This window comes from Hetaerina americana, unplaced genomic scaffold (genome assembly GCF_022747635.1).
Source record: "Hetaerina americana unplaced genomic scaffold, ioHetAmer1.1.p SCAF_4, whole genome shotgun sequence".
Lineage (NCBI taxonomy): Eukaryota > Metazoa > Arthropoda > Insecta > Odonata > Calopterygidae > Hetaerina > Hetaerina americana.
Window position 1 is genome coordinate 59,814,867 of NW_027286985.1, and position 20,326 is coordinate 59,835,192.

General features: G+C 36.6%; 1 protein-coding gene across 2 annotated transcripts; it reads right to left on the reverse strand.

The window, feature by feature from the left end:
• Positions 1-618: 618 nt before the first annotated feature.
• TP53INP (Tumor protein p53 inducible nuclear protein) lies at positions 619-20,323 on the reverse strand. 2 transcript variants are annotated; one of them, XM_071589629.1, is made up of 4 exons: positions 20,205-20,323; positions 8,760-8,934; positions 6,719-7,359; positions 619-3,967 (listed from the first exon to the last, which is right to left on the reverse strand). In XM_071589629.1, exons 2-4 carry the CDS (start codon positions 8,926-8,928, stop codon positions 3,818-3,820), a joined length of 960 nt encoding a protein of 319 aa, XP_071445730.1. In that variant the 5' UTR covers positions 8,929-8,934; positions 20,205-20,323; the 3' UTR covers positions 619-3,817. The 2 variants fall into 2 exon arrangements, with proteins under 2 accessions (XP_071445730.1, XP_071445731.1); XM_071589630.1 differs by lacking the exon at positions 20,205-20,323 and adding an exon at positions 18,536-18,680.
• Positions 20,324-20,326: the final 3 nt, after the last annotated feature.

The window sequence follows — 20,326 nt, forward strand, 5'->3', positions numbered from 1 at the left end:
TTCCTAAAACTGGTTTCAGAAATGAAGTGGGAGCTATATTTCATTTGATACACATATATTTGATGGCCATGGTAGTCTAGGGGTAGAGTGTTGGACAACTGACTGGAGGGACCGGGTTTGACTTCCGCACATGCCTCTCTGGGCATCCACAGCTCCACCAAAGCTATGATTTTTTGGGTACCAGCTCTTTCTAAGAAACCATAACTGGCACAGGGAAAGGAAATGGCCCCCCTGATGTGTGAATTTCACACGCCGTCGGACTTAGTACTGGGTGAACTCAATCATCACCTACCAAACCAAACATCAGGTTTATTTCTGTAGTTATGGTATTATATTTGATGGGGGTCTACTTAGAGAAATATTGTAATGCTATACTGAGTCTTTCATTAAATAAAGTTTTGAGCGTTCCCGTGCACATATAAACACATATTTTGCACATGGTAAGTGTGCCAAATGGGTGTATGAAATTAATACAAAATTTCAATATTTTCAAGGCTTGATGGATTAATCATTTTATTCTCTTTTGAAAAACCATGTGTCTAATTTTCTACTTTATTATAGTTTTGTGCTTGTCCAATCACAAATATATAGGGAGGGAAAACAATAAATACCAATAGATTTTGCTTAATAACTTTATTTTTATTTTCTTGAACTTCTGTTAACATTTTGATGTCCTTTTTTCATTCAAGTTAATTTTTTTCAAGAAAATATTTGAGTCACCATTACTCAAAAGTAATGCCTGTGGTTCACACCAATCTTCAATATTGCAACTATATATTATGGCAGATATATTTCCACCCATTGACAATAGCTTCACTGTTAGGCATTAAACAACATTTCCAATGCTCACATTAGGGTGCAATAATAACACTCAACTCTTACTAACCTAACAACTCACATTTTCACACTCACATAATTTATAAAGGTAGGGAGTGTTGCACAAACAATAGTTGTCTGTCACCTTGCTTCACACAACATAAAAAATACATGTTGCAGCAATAAAAATAAAATAATGAGGAATAATAAAAATTTGAGCTCCACACACATTGATTGCAACAATATAAGTTATTTTACAAGAAGCCATATAAAATGGTTGAATAAATAATAATAAACTCTATATCATATCTCTCTCTAATCTTAAAGTTTTGTTTGGCTTAATGATTTAATAAAACTACAAAACCTTAAGGGCACAGTGAGTTGTAAGTTGATACAATGTTTTAATGTAATGAACACAATAAAATAACAGCATCTAACAATATACCTCTTTTTCATAATCTATCATCAATATAAAGAGGAAATAAAAATAACTTTTTTTTCTGTGTACAAAAAAATAAAGGAACACTCCTTTAAAATAAGGGATATAATGACTGAGTTAATTATCACTGCTGGTAGTTAAAGAATCAGCTGCTGACACTCCATGGAAAATGCAGTAATTAATTTTCCCCATAATTAAACTAAAATGTCTTGGGAAATATCAAATGTAATATACCTAAACATTACACAAGGCAAAGTTTTGCCGTTTGAGATCTTAGAAAAAATGTAATAGTGTGTAGTAGGGTGGCTTTCAATGGAAACTTTGAAATTATTGTTATCTTTCCCCAATATTATATAGTCACCAAATCATACCAATGGGATATTTAAAATTGAAACCAATAAAGAACGCTAATAAAGTTGTAGCTTCAGATTTTTTGGATAACCAACTTTTTAATCCATTTTGAGGAACTATTAAAAGAATTTTTGGATAAAAAATTTTGACAAAACGACCAATAAGAATATTACATTTACAAGTTTCATCAATACAAAAAGCTTCGCCAAACACTTGTGTTGTTTTTTAGATGGATTTTTCATATCATGCTTAATGTTATGATTTTCACTTTAATTTTTCTGATATTTATGACACTTAATTAAAATGTATTTGAATCTAAATACACACATGATTTTCTAATTCAAGGCCATTTGCTTTAGCTGTTACTGATATCCAATTAGAATATTTTTTCATTAACTGTGCCAATTTTAGGATGGGGGGGTGAGACAATGAAAACGAAGAAAAATTTAATTTCCAACCAAGGAAAACCATCCTAATTTATGTATGTACGTATGCATAAAGTTTCCTCAAATGTCATTTCTCAAACCATTAGACAGAGATACTCAAGAGAAATGAAACTGGCATCTATCAAGCATCAATGAGAAGACATACATCACTGCTCCAATGAGAAACATTTCTACTATTAGATATTGCAAACAGCATGTTTTTTTTAATGCAGGGTGGATATGAAATAAATATAGTACTTACAAGTAATTGAAAACATCTGAAAATAGATATTTGTTTTTAAATACATATCGAAGGAAATATAAACAGACTTTAAAGAAGTCAACTGACCACACTAAAATATTTATGTATATTAATCTTTTTTCTTTTTGTGATATCGACTACGTAACCTGTAAGCAACATCTGGTTATGGTTGGCTTCAGTGCATAAAAAACTACAATACACACCATAAATAAAATAGCAGAGTAAAATTACAACATAAAATGTGTATATTTTTTGGCCTCCATTAATGAGGCCATTTTGGATATAATTTTTTTTTGTAGGGGGAAATAATTCTTTGCTATCAGTCTTTGCAAAAAAAAGAGAAAATTCATGGTATTCATAAATCATATTTTTCATGATAATTTTTCATAGAGTAGTATTTCCTCACTACAATGCATTACCTATTTGTTTTTATAATAAGTTTTATTAACTTACTATTTTTACATGGCTATAGGTTTAACTGACGATGAGTCAAATTCTGCAAAGATAACTGCATAAACAGTTGCATTCTTTGAGCATTTCTAACTTCAAATAATACCCTACCTCAGAAAATGGGTGTGGGCTAACATACTGTAATATAAAAAAAAACATTTTTTTTGCCGAAATACAATGGGAAAAATTTATTCCGGTTTCTTGGCCTAGATTCATTAAATTAAGACTCATGCCAGTCTTGGTTATTGATATAAGAATTCACATGCACTCTAAGAAAAATTCCCTGAACCTCTTTGTAAGTATTTTTATTTTTTTATGCTAGTATTCATTGCTGCTCAAAGGAATGATTTGCTTTAATTCCTGAAACGAATAGTTTGCAATCAATCCTTGGCAGTCATTTTTGTAAGGCATTTTAAGCATTATTAGGTACAATTTCTTACTCATCTGGCTACCTCAATAAAATGGACAGGAAAATATCACCCAAATCCTAGACAAATCACAACAGTGCTTTTTAATTAACATAGATCAATCAAACCATATCTTAGGCTTATTAATTTATTGTAATGGTTTAATCAATTATTTGTATCATGTCTAAAAAAGTAACCGCATAGTATATTTGTAATTCAATGCCAAATGTTACCTCTGAAGGTGGAAGTGGCATTGTGGACTTTTTAACTTGATCTTGGAGATTAAGCCAAGTTACTTCAGCTTCTTTTTTTTTAACTTAACATATAGCATCCAGTTTGTAGCAGGGTGGGTTCATTACCAAAGAGTTTCCACGTGTACGCACGCTTAACAGACAGATGGAAAGGGAGAGGGGAGACATGAGAGGTGGGGAAATCCTCTTGATCCTACCACAATGATGCCTCCCTCTCCGACCCTCTCTCCCATGTGCACGAGACAGTGCGAGTTTTGAATACAAAATAATAAAGTGCTGAAAAGGTGGTGTCCTCCCCCATGCATTAATCTTTTGTGATGCCCTGGAAAAATACACAAGCAGCATCTTTTTACCCATCTTCTCCAGTCAATCACACACACATACACACACGCATGCATGCCTTTCCACCTCCTCAGCTAGCACTTTCGATTATTATTAGCCCCTGAGTGTCGAAGCATACGATCGGATCGACGTTGGATTTTGTTCCTTGAGTTGAGTTCACGAGCCTTGTTGCTGCGATCCAATTGGTTGCGCTTGATTCCCTGGCAAGCACGCTTCTGTTGAATCTAGATTGAGGTCGAGGAAGACAAAGAGACAGGAAAGGTCATCGTGAGTAAGAATTTGGGTGACAGAAATGAAAGGGCAATGGCCATTTTTCAAATGTACACACTGGCTGAGCAAACTTCTCTTCAAGTGATATCATTATACGTCATTGACACAGGGCTGCTTCTAACCGGTAGCTACCTTTATATTTCATTGCTATCAACATAATATTTGAGCACTGACAAAAATATTCAAAGATACTATATTTTTCCTGATGAGATATGCTAATATCAACTGTATTTTTTTAATCATACGATGATATAACAGTTATTTCTGAGTACTAAGGCAGAATGAAATTGGGATTATGTGATCTGTTGATTTTTCTTCTCCGAAAATATGCAGCGTTGTCCACCCTTCCTCCTAGGTAACAAAAGTAAGTTTTCCCTAACATGAATGATAGATTATGCTATTTCCATAACAGGGATACAAAGTCTAAGATGCCATCAAAAGACTCTACCTAGAACATAAATAACCTAAACTCAAGAAAAAATTTTACTTCTATAGGTGTCCTTAACACCTTAGATATAATATTTGTCAAGTAATTCATCAATCGCAACTTAAATTTTTTCAACCAAAATTTTGGCATAAATCCATAATCAACAGTGGTAATATTTAATTTAAAAGCTCAAAACTGTATAAATTCAAAATAATTATTTGTGTAATTAATAAAATGTGTAGTAGAGATGAATTTCCATCTGAGTCTAAACATTTCAACAAATTTGAGAAAAAATCTCTAGCTAAAAGGAAGGATATTCTCAGGATTCGCTTTGCAAAACAATTTGCTGTCCATAGGAGGTGAGTCATGGCTCTTGTTACGATGATACTGCTCTCTTAAAGATCCCTTCTCAGTAGATTTCAGGCATGTCTTTCTAAGATCCTTGCTTTTCAAAGCTGCACTTTTAGAACTGGTTATGTAGGGTTTCTATAATTTCTGTTACTGTTTACGCATTGCAACAGAAGGTTCAGATTACACAAGTGCTCTTGCATGTGATATTCATTTTTCAAAATTCTATTTACATAAAATAATTACAGAGGGGGTAATATTAGACAAAATGACAATAATGTTTGGGTATATTGAGAGACAGAAATATAAATACCTGAATATCAACCATCACCATATCAGTTCCTTAACATTATCCATATGAAATATGAAAAACATTGCCAGTCACATAGTTTAAACTGCACAAACCCATTTATTTCAAGCATTGATGTAAATGTAGAGCTATAGCTGATAAGTGAGTGTTTCAATCCATGATAATTAGCAGTGAAATTAAAGTTAAAAAAAAGTACAGAAAAGAAAAGGTTGAATAAAATTTGAAAAAAAATCAGATGATTTTGAAAATTACACACTCATATCATTAACTTGGCTTGGGAGAGAATTATCAAGGCTCAAAACGATTGGTGAGGTGAAAGAAAGAGAAAAAACAACTTTGCACTTCCACACACTTTTTTAATATAACACGACCATGGTTTCGATGCTGCGCATCATCTTCAGGTACAACATAACAAAATTATTCAACTTATATAGCCAAGAGCCAGGTAGGGGAAGTCAGGGAGAGGGGTGGTAGCAATCATTGGTGGGTGAAGGGAAAGGGAAAGTGAGGGGGAACTAATGGATGCAGACGGTACAAAGGGGGGTGGTTGTTTGCAACGGTTCAACCGTTGCAAACAACCACCCCCCTTTGTACCGTCTGCATCCATTAGTTCCCCCTCACTTTCCCTTTCCCTTCACCCACCAATGATTGCTACCACCCCTCTCCCTGACTTCCCCTACCTGGCTCCTGGCTATATAAGTTGAATAATTTTGTTATGTTGTACCTGAAGATGATGCGCAGCATCGAAACCATGGTCGTGTTATATTAAAAAAGTGTGTGGAAGTGCAAAGTTGTTTTTTCTCTTTCTTTCACCTCACCATGAAAGAATTCCACCAAGTTAAGCCTGAAACTGTTAGATTCTCAAAACGATTGTTTTGTCACAGAAAATAAGTCTTAAAATGTCAAATAATTCATAATTGGAAGAAGAATTGTTTCAATGGATGATGAATGCTAAGAATAAGAAGAATTAGCCTGTAAGATTTAACAGTTTGTCAATATTTGGAATAATTCACTCAGGACATCCAAAATGCATCATTTTATTCAAGTATGGGATAGCTAGGTTAATTAAAATAATGAAATGGCATTGCTTGATAGATCAGATCAGGAAACTTTGCAAGTGGTTCAGAGGCTGACTGTCACCACCAACATAGTATGAAGTACTACAAATGCTCACTAAAATATTAAAATGGACATGATGTGTCCACTGCAACAATTTCAGAGTGTAAAAATCATTCGCCTTGACCAGGATGTGTCCAGTTTATTGAAATTGGTCTTTTCATTACTTTATGAGAAATAGAAAGCACATGAAAGTTAGAATAAGATGAGTGCAATATTTATTACACATCATGCCCAATAAAATTTACACAAAAAAGGAGGTTGGTTTTAAAATAAAAGTGTACTCTATTACATCTGTTCTAATACTCGGAATCATATGCTAGAGGAACTGAAACACTACCAGATATTAAAAAATCACTGCTTTTAAGGATCTAAGAGTTCTCTACAAGACCTGACACTCCAAATTCAATTAAATTAAATGCATACCTCAATGGGATCAAGGTATGGATGGGTTTAATGAGCAAGATGAACTTATTAAGGTATGGATGGGTTTTATGAGCAGACCTTTTGAGCAGACCGCAGCTGAAGAACGCAATGGTCTCGAGATTCAACATGGGAAGACGTGGTATTCGTCGTCATAGCACCACCACCCTGTCGCCGTACAGCCAGAGTTCCTGCTTCCCGATTGGCTGCCATTCCTGTCCCCTCGGCACCAGTGGATGAAGTTGCCACCATGAGCACCAGGCTGCCACTCAGCACCAACTCTTGCTCACTATTGCTGTCCCCCTCATCAAACTCGGCGACGCTCTCGCACCCAACAATCTCAATGGGACTGGTGGCATCCTCTGAAGGGGGCAGTGGGGCGAGGAAGGGTAAGGGGCAGGGCAGACAGGAAGGGGCAGAGGCGGGGCTAGATGCTGATGATGATAGGGTGACCAAGGGGTGTGGGGGTCGCTGCTGGTAGACGGACATACTAGGATGCTCAATGAGCAGGTTCTCGAGGGATGACGTCTCCATATGCACCGGACCCGTGGACGTGAAGCAGGGAGGGGGCGTCAGGAACCACGACTCCTCAAGCGAAGAGGGCAGGGAGGAAGCGGACGGCGTGCGATGCAGCGGCCTTACCTCAACCGCAGCGGCTGAGTGCATTGGAATGCGAAGCGAAATGCATTCCAAGCTACCCTGAGTAGGAGTTGGACTATCGTCTGAGAAGAGAGGGAGGAGAGAAGGTTAATAAAAATGTTTTCATACAATGCAGTCCACATTCAAACCAAGTATATGTACGAAAATGTACATAGAGGCACATTATTAATAACACTCTACGAAGAATACTCTTTCCCCATATCAAAATGTGGCCTGGGACCCATCCCTATGATTCCCTTAATTGTCCCTGTAACTTCCTGACATTCCATATCCTTTTGAAATAGATAGTTTAAAATGGAATGCATCTTATGGTTTGGGGTTAATTGTTCAGATATTGAGACAAAATGGTATTCCCATCAACATAAACATTATTTTTTATTGCTTACAATCTCTGTATGGCCAGAGAAGTTGCACAGCGGCATACTTTTTTAACTTCAGGTTGTTGATGGCCAAGAATTTTAGAATAGAATGAATGGTTCTGATATAATATATAATGGAAGAATTTTTACCAATACTATATTGTTAGTAGAGCGATGGACATGGAATAGGCCGTAATTATTGGAAACTGACAACACTTGATTATGAATGAGAGATTTAAATTGCTTGAAGCTGGTTCAGTTCTAGGCAAACAAAAAAACATCACTGCAATATAATTCAGAACCTTTATCTGCAGTTATGAAATTTTCATTGATTCCAGCTTTTAGGAAAGTGATGATTTAAACTTTTAGATTGGTACAAAATATTTCTGAGAAACGCGAATATAACTTCCTTTTCCAGCAAACAACACATGTAGCAATGTGCCAGATGGAGTTAGATACTGCAGGAATTCAATACAAAATCACTTGGATGATGAACATATTTTCTCCAGAAAATTTGCTTAATTTCCTTGATAAAGATTAGATTTCACGTTCTAAATTAAATCACAAATAGTACATGTAAGTCACAATTTCTCTCAATTTGAATCACGATAATACTGCTAACATGAGAGCATTCCACTAACATACACTGACACTGTTATGAATAATTAAATATTTTCTCCGGTACATTGCTGGTGTAGGCAAGAGTGAAAGAAAATATCCTTTGGACAAGGCTCCATAACACAATTATGATGTATCACCATGATGATACAATGAAAGATGTTCATGTTATGACAAATATTGAAAAATCCTTTTCAAGATCAACATTTACAAGATGCTACACTGATCTTCAACACGTAACTCAGAAACTACATGGAAAATTTACAGTTTCCATCTTTAAAGCACTGTTTTTATATTTTTAACTGCTGTCTTACAACTCCCAATTTAATATTTTAGCAATTAAACTTGCAACTTGCAATGTATCAATGTCCTGAATCCTATCAATTGCAAGTATTAGAAGCCTTGGGTACAAATTTCAGTCTTTCTAAGGAGTAGAGAGTGCATGTGTCTGGATTTATTCATTCAACATTTAGGAAAAAAATTACCAGACTTGTTGACTAGGACCCAATCATCTTCAGTGTCCACAGAACTGTAATCACAGATGGAAGATCCTTCAAATAATGCTGGCCCAACTTCAGCATTGACTGAGAGTATTTCTTCCTGTGCTTCACTGCTGTTCACTCCTCGTAGATAATTGGCAATGTTGCTGAACATATTTACCTGAAAAAAAATCCTTGAAATGTAATCTTTACAACACTACCAACACATTTTGATCCATTATATATCCATATTACTTTTGGAAACACCAAGAATGTATAAATAGAGCATATAAAATACTAGAACTACGGCACATTTTGCAAGCTTATGGGAGTATTTACACTCATATTTTTTTGGTTAATAATAGGTCAGTTGCTCTGTGAATTTTACCTTCTTCATATATTTAAGATGTGAACATGTAGGTAATAAATGAAGGAGGTACCACAAACAATTTTAACGACTCCCCACTCAAGTATTTTGTGTAAAAAACTGTTATTCTAGCAACAAAAATATCACATTTTATATCCTTACCTTAAGAACTAGATTAGATTTTGGCAAAGGATGACCAGCCATGTGGGTCACCATAGGGTAAAAATATTATGTACTTGAAATAAAGAATCGTTTAACTATAAAGATTTGACTCTAAGTGAAATAGAATTTTTTATCTTCACAAAAATGTGGAAATATAGTGCAAACATATCTTTTGAAAGACTATAAGTAGAGCTACAACCATAAAATAATCAATCAAAGTCATATTCATGGGCTGAGTTTCTTTAAGTGTTAAAAAAAATATATCCAAGGAACTAATATGCAAATCAAGTACATTCCACAATTAAAGGTAAATTTTGTTCACTCATTCCATTTCACTCCTCAACTGCAGCTATGAATTCCCAACAGTGCTTTTATCAGATATTGTATAGAAAGTAATTTCACTGTTGAGATGGGTAGAATTTATGCAAATTTCACCATGAATTTCACATATATTTTCATTTTAACAATGGCACAACAAGTCATTAAAAAATACAGTTAAACTCTGGAGTGACTTTATATATTGTAACCATTCAAATGACAGCTCATCAGCTAATACACTTTACATGCCAACTTTTATAAAACTAGTGCCAACTTTTTTGCAATTATTTTATTAATTTGGAGATTTTTTTAGATTCTATAATCATTGGTAATAGATGCTAATCATTATTCCTTATATTTTGTTGAACTACAAGTATTTTATCCATTTTGATCCTCTCCTGAGCTAAAATCAATTTATTTTGTAATCAAACACAGACCTTACAGGTTGAAGGCTCCTGTACCGCAAATGCTGACACTTGCCATTATTTTATCATTCTAATTGTAAATTATTTTAATCATCTCCATTGTAATTTTCTGGGAAAATTTGAGAATTTTTTACTATCAAACATAGGACATTTAAAGGTGAATACAAATTTTTTTCCACCAAGTTTTTCTCTAAGAAAACCCCCCAAAAATTTATTTTATCTACCATAAATCTTTTGACCTAACTTCACAAATAACTTGACATACTAACTCCTAAATTAGTATTTGTATGTTTTAAAGAGCATAAGCTAAACAGCAAGAAAATATCTTTTGAGGGACACTACTTCCATCAAGCCATTGAGTTAATATGTCTTGAAACAAAGAAATAACTATCCAAGAGTAAATCATTGTCAATATTAAAAAAAAATGCTCGGGATTGCATGACTTCCGGTGGCAATTCCTTCCCTGCATGCATTGATGGTTTACATGTAGGAGCAGAAAAAATATCACTCAATTACCTTCTTCCTTCCACACACCTTTAGATATAATCCCTTGGATGGATAACAGAACCTTCCATATTTTTAAAATATGTTGTCTTCATATATCATGATATGCTGGGTGAAAGTCTACTTTTTTGGCCAGATGGAGTTAAAACTATCGCGCCCTTAAGAATCTTTGAATTTATAGTTAACCATAAATTTTAATGTCAAGATATAACTATTCTTCCTTAAAGTTTAATAATTCTTAGGGACTGGAAAGGGCGTGAGTTCATAGGACGGACAATTTTCCAACACAATTTTTCGCGTATTCTAACGGGCAAGTTTGACTCTCCCCGCGGACTTTCCTGTTTTCGAAATGTATGCAGATGCAAACAAACGCGACTCGAATCGTAATCACATGGACTGCAATAATACTCCAAGCTCACGGGCCGTCTCCCCCACGCCCTGCGTCTAAATAAGATCTTCCCACGCCCAGACGTTTCGTACCGCTACAACAACCGAGTGGTTGCGGAATTTAGTTGGCAGCGTAAATTTTTATTTAAGATGCCTCTCACCGCTTTATAACTTCGTTCCATGCTAGTCTATTTCCCATAAAAAACCTTCCTTCTAAAGAATTTGATACGGAGAAGTGTCAGTCCAGCGTTATAAACGGGCTATTTTCGAATATACTCTCTTTCAAAATTTGTACAATAAATGTAATTGCTCCATAGAATTTACTGAGCGTTCTCGTTCGATTCCGCCAACCGGGGTTTAATCTACCAATCTCTGTTACTTAATGACAATCAGTGGGTCGCCTATTGCTGAAAAGTTTAAATGAAAAGGCGTCAATCAGTCTCTATTGCCTGCGCCGAAGGTGCATCTGGGCTGGTGAGCCTACTCAAGGTTAAACCTACCATTTCAACTTTTCAATGTACAGAATTCCAATGTGTATTGGTACGGGCCCTGGTGAGACCAGGCTGACCTTGATGCGCTCGTGTCTCATAAACAGGAAGCACTATATTGTCAGCCTTGGTTCAACGTAATTTGATTTCGCTTCTAATGTGGGAGATTCATTTCGCTCGCATAACTCAGGAAAGTTGCTCCATCGAAATTAATCAAGTAGAACACAAACATCGAAGGAAATGGTGGTTCGATCCATTTAAAAAGAACTTTTTCATTGCAGCCCAGATGCGCATTTAATTATTAAGAATCGATATGCCCTTCGGCTATTTCGTTCACAGAGGGTACAAACGAAGAGCGCACATCGTAAGGGCGCCAGTTCCGCTGATTGGCAATTTTGTTGGAAGGAAGCCCTGGAAGTGCGGCATATGGGTGGAGGATACAAAATTCCGAGAGCAGCGGCAAATTAGATTCTTTCCCGTAGGCTGTAGTTGTTTTCAGACTAAAATCAGCAGTGGGAAAGGGAGGAGGCAGCATTGAGACCACCCTGGAATAAATTTTAAGCATTTTCATGAATTGCAGGTGCACTACGATCTACACTATTAACCCAGCCATTTAAACATACCAAGAACATTACCTAACTTCCCTGGAAAAGACGAGGGATGATGGGGAAAGGAGTTGAATGACGACAAGGCTTTGTTGGTCTTTCGCCCATCCACGCCCACTCCTCTCTTCGTTCCCACACCCGATTTAAACCTGATGGAGCTCGTGAACATCAACGTCAATTGGGATTCCAAAGAAGATCGCAAAGGATGTTAAATGCCATTATGATAGCGCTAACGGTAATAGATGGACACACAGGTAGAGAAAATAGGGACGACGGGCAATTTTTCAGCTTAACCTTTAAAATGGCTACCGACAACACAAAGAATCATAATATTTAAAACGAATATAGAATGTTACGGGCCAAAAAGTTTTTTTTGAAAGCAATGGAATTAATTTAATGCCCGCATTTTATTAACTTTTCAGTTCTAAGAAGTTTTGGATGTCATATCACTGAGGAGTATGAACATCATTGAGGTATCGGCGTTAACCTTCTTCAATGGATTATTTCGTAGCGTACTAAATTATATCAATGAAACAAAAACATGTGTCAACCCGAAGGTCGGTTAATAGGTGACGGTAGAGCTCAACCAGAACTAAGTCCAACGGCGTGTGTAATTAGCACATCAGGGTAGGGGGGCAGTTCCTTTTCCTGTGCCACCCATGGTTTTCCAGGAGGATCTGATACCCGAAAAATCACACGACTTATGGCAATATATATTGTTGAAATAAACACCGTAAACCGATAGGTGAAATGATATCGAGATTGACTTCTGTCACTCAAAGGCATGGGGGAAAACGTGTAAATAGAAACTAAAGAGATCAAACGAAGGAGAAAGAAGATTATCATTTGTGCGACAGAGCAGATAAAGAGGGGAGGCCATACAGAGGTTCTCTGTCTCTCCTGTATGCAGATCTAGGAGGGGAGAGCGGTGTGTGAAATTCATTCATAAACATGGTAGCCAGTAAGGATTTTTCTCTGCATCACGTACCCAAAACTTTTAGAGACTCAACCGGGAAACCACACCGACCAACAGATGCAGGGCTGCGCTGCGTGACCATACATCAATACTATTGTCAGTTTTTCATGACGATACGGAGAAATTAAAAGAACCTGATACATCGTTATTTATATGCAACAATTTCATAGAGTAATAATCATTCGCCTTGACCGGAATCCGAACCCGGATCCCTCGATGTCCAGCCGAGTATTTAAACCAGTTAAGCCATCGAGGCGTCCTCTTTAACTCTGAAATTTTGGGGACTTATAAAGGAACAAGATGTTGTGAAGAAATACCGTACATACAATGTCACCGGCATTCGTAATCGTATGAGACGCGCCACAATCCACGAAGTTAAAGCAAACTTTAAACACCACGGCGAATGATTTATACACTGTGCAATTGTTGTATTGAAATGCATACTACCGGATGACTCCGTTCAAAGTTACCGTTGCGGTATATCCCGCAGTTTCTTGGAATCTGATAAATTGTAGTTCGAGGACATTGAACTTGAGTTCAGTGACTGACTAGAGTTCAGTGCTCGGGTGTTTTCGTCAATGTATGGAATATACTTTCAATGCGGGCGATATTGTCACCACGTTGATATTTAGTATATGTCGATATTCGATACTGGAAAGTCCATTTCGCATAATCCCAAACTTAAGGTACACAAAGCGTGTACAGAGGTATCACCGGGATATAACCTTGGACTGAACTTCCATCAAATAAACTAACAAGCTGACCATTGTGATACCATGCCACATTTGGGTATTCTCACTGCCGATGAAGTGGAGATTAGGACTTTGGAGTTTACGACTTTACTTCCAACTGTGGCTCTTCATTGAACACTTTTCAGCATATGTGAGGAGTCACGCCTGAAGTTGAGTAGCTATTGAATGGAGGTATCCCGAATAACTTCAGTGTATGTATCAACGGGGAAAACAAATATTCAACTTATTTTTCCTCTGCAATTCCTGTCGCAATGTTTTGCGTGGAGCCAATTGGGCACGAATCCAATGGACTGAAATAGCGCTGCGCAAGACCTCTATTAAACAATTTCGGTATCCTCAAATTTGCACGTACACTCAACCGGATAATGTATAAACTCTGTGGATGAGGGTGTGGTTGAATTTGGTGAACGTGAAAGGTCTTGGTGCATATCGCATTGGAGCGTTGAATACGCAAGCATATGGGACAGGCAACTAATTTAGGGAGAGAAATGTTTTGACAGGTGCTCATTCAAATGTGGACTTAAACACACTAGGACTTTTTTGAAACTATATTTTTAGTTCTCTAAGTCCGAATGCTGTTTTCCTCACTAATTCCTCCTTTGGCTATGCTCTACGAAAAAAATAATACTATCGCACGCTCCATTATGCGCCATAAAAATTAGTTCGGAGACGACCGAGCCTCCAAGTAACTCCATGCATCTGTGTATTTTATCCTCCCGACAGAGCTGGAAAAAAAACATTCAACGCCCCAAATAACTTCGCTAAGCGCGCAGCTAGGACGCGAATAAATATTATCTGTTGGACTATCCGAAGAAGAAAGGAACTTGCCACAGCTGCTGTCAACGGTGGTGTGATGCAGAAGCAGGAGGAGGGAGGGGAGGGAGGAGTGGGAAGTAACGGGAGGGCACGGCGGGGAGAAGGGCGAATGGGCCAGGCGGGGAGGGCGATACGGAGGGAGGGGAGGGAAGCACAAGTGTGGGGCTGACGCACCCTACGCAATACTCTCTGAAGCGCGGAAACCTAGCTCGTGCAAAAGTGGGTGAAATTGAGTATTTAGACCATCAATGGTGTATGCGAGAAATGTCACGGATTAAAAAAATGAAAATTATGAGAAAATGAGATATCCGAAACCATTAACCTCCCAAGTATTATCCTTCCGGACAGTAAAAATACAATTCTACAGTGACTGCGCAAATTTTAAGGAGAGAAAATCCTGGATAAAGAGATAAAAAGTTGCGCGAGACATCAATGCCCTACATCCTCCGGGCCGCAACGAAGGGCGCATGACATGGGTCATCACTCATTAATGGCGATTCGTGATTTGTTCAAGAAATTTTGAAGCGAACTGACAATGAGCGATATTTTAGATTCAATACTTTAAATAGTCGCCATCTTTTCTTCTGTTTTGATCGCACACCATGCGCTGGGTAATACCAATAGAAATACGGAAAATTATAGGAGGATAGAGATAGTGGGTCGGAGTACGACATTCTTGATACCTACGAAATAATAGATGCCGAAGTTGTTGAGCTGTGGACTCGGATAAAAAAAATGATGCACTTGAGTTGACTAGACAACCATGATTTCATATTTACCCATTCCTGGATGATTAAAAATTTTCTCTCCAACTGCAATAACCCCAAACTTCATAAATGGATTGACACTCAATTTAAAAGTGTTAATTTTCATGAAATTCCAAGCCTACCTACAATGATTTATCTGGCTACATCGATATATCATAGATTAAATTTCATCCTTAAAAGACAAACAAATGTCTCATTAAATGCATCTATCGAGGCCACGAAGATGCAAAAGTTTTATCATGAGTAAAATATTTCAGTATTAATTGCTTTGCAGTTGTTGGCACACGATTTGTTAAAGATCTTTCTGTACACATTAATGAGCAGAAATATTTTGAGGTATTCCTTAGCTTCAAATGACAACAGAACTATGAATAGATTGCTCATAACTATAATCGTGAAATATATTTCTTGTGCAAGGTTAGAATTTCTGTTTATTCCACTGTTGAAGCATAAAATTCATTGCAAGATATCATTTTCATGGGCTTACTGAGGATAAGCACGATACCTTTATTTTGTATGCATCCAACGCAATACGATTTAATCTCCATTATCTGTCTTTAATAACACAATTACTGTTGAATTACACTGCGCAATCAGTATAACTATGAAAAATGATTGTGAACTCAATCACATAAGAATGTTTTGCCCAATAGCATATTCTTGAGGTTTTGCTTCCATCAAGATAGTCAAACGTACATAATTTCAAAAAAGATTAAGGCTTCAAAAAATTCATTCACAATGCTGCCCTTTCACAAACAAATTCCACAATTAGAATTATAAAACTTTCTCATTGTTGCTTTCAGATAGCATTTGCAAAGAACACCAGACAGAACTCTTGAAGATGAAGAAGTATAATTTCAATATTACAATGAAGTCAAGGAGTCAATGAATGATCCAATCTAGTCAACACATATATTTACAATAGGAAATCTTATAATTCAAACTTGATTAGAAGTGCTTTCTTTTAAATTAAATACCACCTAATTTCACAATATGAATAAAATAAACATAAAATTGAGACTCCAGCACACCAATTGTGAGTGAAATTTCGACGGATGAATTTTTCTTCGTGAATTTCTATCCTTTGTCAATTTCAAAAAAATTATAATACAAATTAAATGAAAGCAGTTGTAGTGTACTTTTCTGTAAACTGCTTCCTCATATTTACAGTATTCAGTCTTGAAACATTTCCTCCAAGAAGCAAGACCAGCACACAAGAAGCTACATTAAAACATTTGACTATGACTTTTATATAATATTTTTTAGAAATATTTTTCAGCTCTAAACATCAACTTCCAAATTATAAAATGCTAGATTTGATGATGCACCATGAGAAATCTAATTTATAAAAGAATGGCTGAGTCGTCATCAATGTAACCCTAGGAAAACAGTACACAGTGTAGAGATGATATAAAGGAATGGTAACAAATTATAGCCAGGGACTCGTAATAAAACACTTTATTTTCAAGACATTGCTTTAAAAACCCTACCCTACCTTTTCAAGTAAGATGAATAAAAAATTGGTAACATATAAGCTGGGTTGTGGATCATATCCTTGCAGCTGAAAAATTTTCAAATATTAAGAAATCTCCAAATACATAAAGTTACAACTACAACTAAATCTGTTTGGTCTCAATTATGACAGTAATAGTATGTAGTAATTTCTCTTTCCTATGAATTAAGAACATCACCGAGATTCAGCTACTGGAAGGTCCTTTTTGGAAAATTCCTTTTTATGGAACACTGAGCCAAATCTTCATTACATCTGCATATTTTGTTTGATTATCCTCCCTCCATTTGTCAAAATCAGGCTTTATGCTGCACATTTTAACCAGAAATTCTACACTATTCTCTTTTCCCACCACATATTGCTATTCATTAAACATTCAACTGAATGAAAATCCGTATTAATTTGACCAAGAGGTTTCAAATTGATAAAAGTCTTTCTATCGAAAATGAAGCTACTCAAATTATACTTTCAGAGACATTCTATACATTCACTACAATGGGAGTGATTTTGTAATCAATGCTCTACATACCACAAATGTACAAAATATCAATTGTTCTAAAGTGCACATATTTGAGCTATTTTTCCTTTTAATAATGGGGTCCAATTAATTGTTTAAAATTGAATGCACTTACTGAATACTTATAATCACCTTGGCGTCGATCTACTGGTGCCACCATATACATTTAACTGAATTCAAATTACCGCAATACTCCAGGAAACAATTTAGTACCAGTATTGGGGCGCTGGTATCGTTCTCTCCCTGGCAGTGAGCTGTGGTAAACGATTACGGCAGCACTGACGCTGATGATACACAAATGCCATGGCCGTTTGCAAACCCGCGGAGAAACGACGAAATATGACAACACAGGGAAAAATATCCAGTTTGACGTCATCCTTAACTTCGAACAAATTTAGTGGGTGGGAACGGCTGGAACACAGTGCCATATCTAAAATCGACCTTCTTCAAAAAATGGATTCAATGGATCTTAGAGGCCGTATTTTCACGATTAAAACCCGTGGCTAAGTACATAAATTCCCCGTGCTTTTAAATATGCCTCTATCCATCCACTTCAAATTTACAATTCAATAAAATGACCAATAAACATCATTCCAAGGTACCTTACCACAACTCCTTTTCAAGGCAACTGATAAAACCTTCAGTGATTTTTACCTCAAAATCTAGTACGACAGGGTTCCTAACCATAGTCGTGACCAGCAACGACTGTCATCAATAGCAAAATAATCATGGTCCACAGGCTCCAATTCAATTAATATTTGAATATTTCTAGCGGCCTCGAACACTACCAGCAAAATATGTGGATAGACCACTGAAAACAAACGATCCTAGCATACCACTTGCTGGCTGGCGTAATCCCTTTTAAATCACCTATGATAAAATTAGCCGTTGGAGAAGAATAAACCTTTGGTAGAAATTGGAAAAAAAGAGATTCTGCAACGCATTCCATATTGAAAAAAGCTAATAACTTTTGGATAATCTTGGATGCAAGTATTTATATACCTACCATGTCGCTGAATTAAGCCAGTCAATCCCAGCGCATAACGCAATAAGTTTACCTACCTTGGTTGTGGCTCTCGCGCCTCACGGAGGCCATGGACAAGTACGAGTCATTGGAATTGGTCGATGTCATTAAAATATTATATGAAAAATGAAATTGAAATGCCCAATATATTTTTTAAAACATACCTAAGCTGCAATGCCGTGAAGCCTCTTGAGAAGCCCAAATAAAGATTACGGTGACTTAAGGTTGATAAATACGATACTTCCCAACTATAATTTTCGGAAATAAGGAGCGAACAAGGCTGAGCAGATGAATCGCCTTCGTAAGAACTGCAGGGAAATATTTCGTCGACTCTTTCCTCATCGGAAAAACATGACGCAAATGATGAGTCATTTAAATAATGCGCGATCAAACTGACCGTTGGCGAAAAACTTGAGTAGGTAGGTCACTACTTCTTTAGGCACGACTCAATCATATTTTGGAAGGAGAAAACATCGAAAGGAGCTCCCTGGGATATGGTGATGGTAGTGAGAATATGTAAGTTGTGTGCGGGGGTGGTTCTACAGACAAATCGATGGTACAATTTTTACCTTTAGAACCACAGAGATATGTGCGTGTTGATAAGCAAAGCGGACCGCGCAACACTGGGAAGACTTAAATAAGTTTATTCACCTGACAGCAAGCAGTCTTCGTTTTTAACTCAATTTTGTCTTTTTAAGTACGGTGCTGTTAAAGGCACAGGGAGAATTAGCACATCGTTAATTATCCGCACGAAGCGAAACGGATGACTTTGTAAGTGGTAGTGGCTGCCCTTGGGACGTTTTCTTTACTCCTTTTCAAGACTCGCAATAGTTTCGCAGCGTTTATTACAAAACTGCTGCGGAATGAAATAAAAGGAATGTACAATTATATTACCAGTAGAATGAATGATAGAATTCTTTCAGAGATATCAGAGAAAACGTTCAGGCAAACGCGCTTATTCAGAAATAATGATCGTTAAAGATATAATACATTTTCATTTACACTCAATATTTCGCATTATAGCGTCCCTAACAACCACCTACATTCTGAAGGTCATCTGAGGAATATATTTGCAACGATTTGAAGCTTGCCAAAATGTAAGGGTCATGGCTAAAATTACCCCCAAGTTAGCGCAACGTTACGAAATACTCAGCATAAAGTCAGTCACTCAAGAATCGAACATTGATTATATGATGAGGAACAAAATTACTCTGTCTTGTTCCATTACTGTACTTACAATGAAACCTGACTCAATAGGTAATACCTAACAAGCCTGACCTTCACAAAACATAAAATCCCAATTATTGCCGTCAAATGCGGAGATTGTATTACTTAAAATATCAGAGTATATTTCGTGTAATTAAAACTTTCGAGTTATCGGTTTAAAATATATCTGTGCTTAAATTATATCTGCCTACGACTTCTCTCCCATGACCATTCAAAGATTCTCTTCCACTTATTTGAGCTTAAGGCTGCGCCCAGTGACAGAAATAGGGTCAATAGAGAGAAGCTTTTCAGGACGAAGAATATACATTTACTATTAAGTTGAAAATAAAAACTAGAATTAGATTTTAGTTTTGGATTATATTTCCTACTCAAATGTTCTAATGTGAACTGCAAAATAACACACTCAAACAAGGCAGTTAGAGAGAGAAACATTATGGGCCTCACACGAAAAGCAACCTTGGCAATCAGCTGTTGTATCCTAACGTCACTTCAATAACAAACAGCGACCAGCTGACTGAGAATTGCTGATTACTACAAGCATAAACGCAATTGGTATTCATAAAAGTGTGCACTTTATTTTTGAATAAGTAATAAAAGCCTTCTTACCTTTAGTGGTACGGTTTGCTAGCACCCAGCAACTACACAGCTACCCAGTTAATCCTTTCCCTAACAATAACAACCTACGCTCTTACGAAGCTACGGCTGAAAATGGCAGCTGATTGTCAGCC

Bases quoted from the DNA above. Each gene is read 5' to 3' on its own strand.
- TP53INP (XM_071589629.1), bottom strand. From the start codon at position 8,928: ATGTTCAGCAACATTGCCAATTATCTACGAGGAGTGAACAGCAGTGAA. The intron at 7,360-8,759 runs GTAATTTTTTTC...CTCTCTTCTCAG, and splicing joins GGTCCTAGTCAACAAGTCTG to ACGATAGTCCAACTCCTACT. The intron at 3,968-6,718 runs GTCTGCTCATAA...ACCTCAATCTAG, and splicing joins AGCTGCGGTCTGCTCAAAAG to ATTCAACAGAAGCGTGCTTG.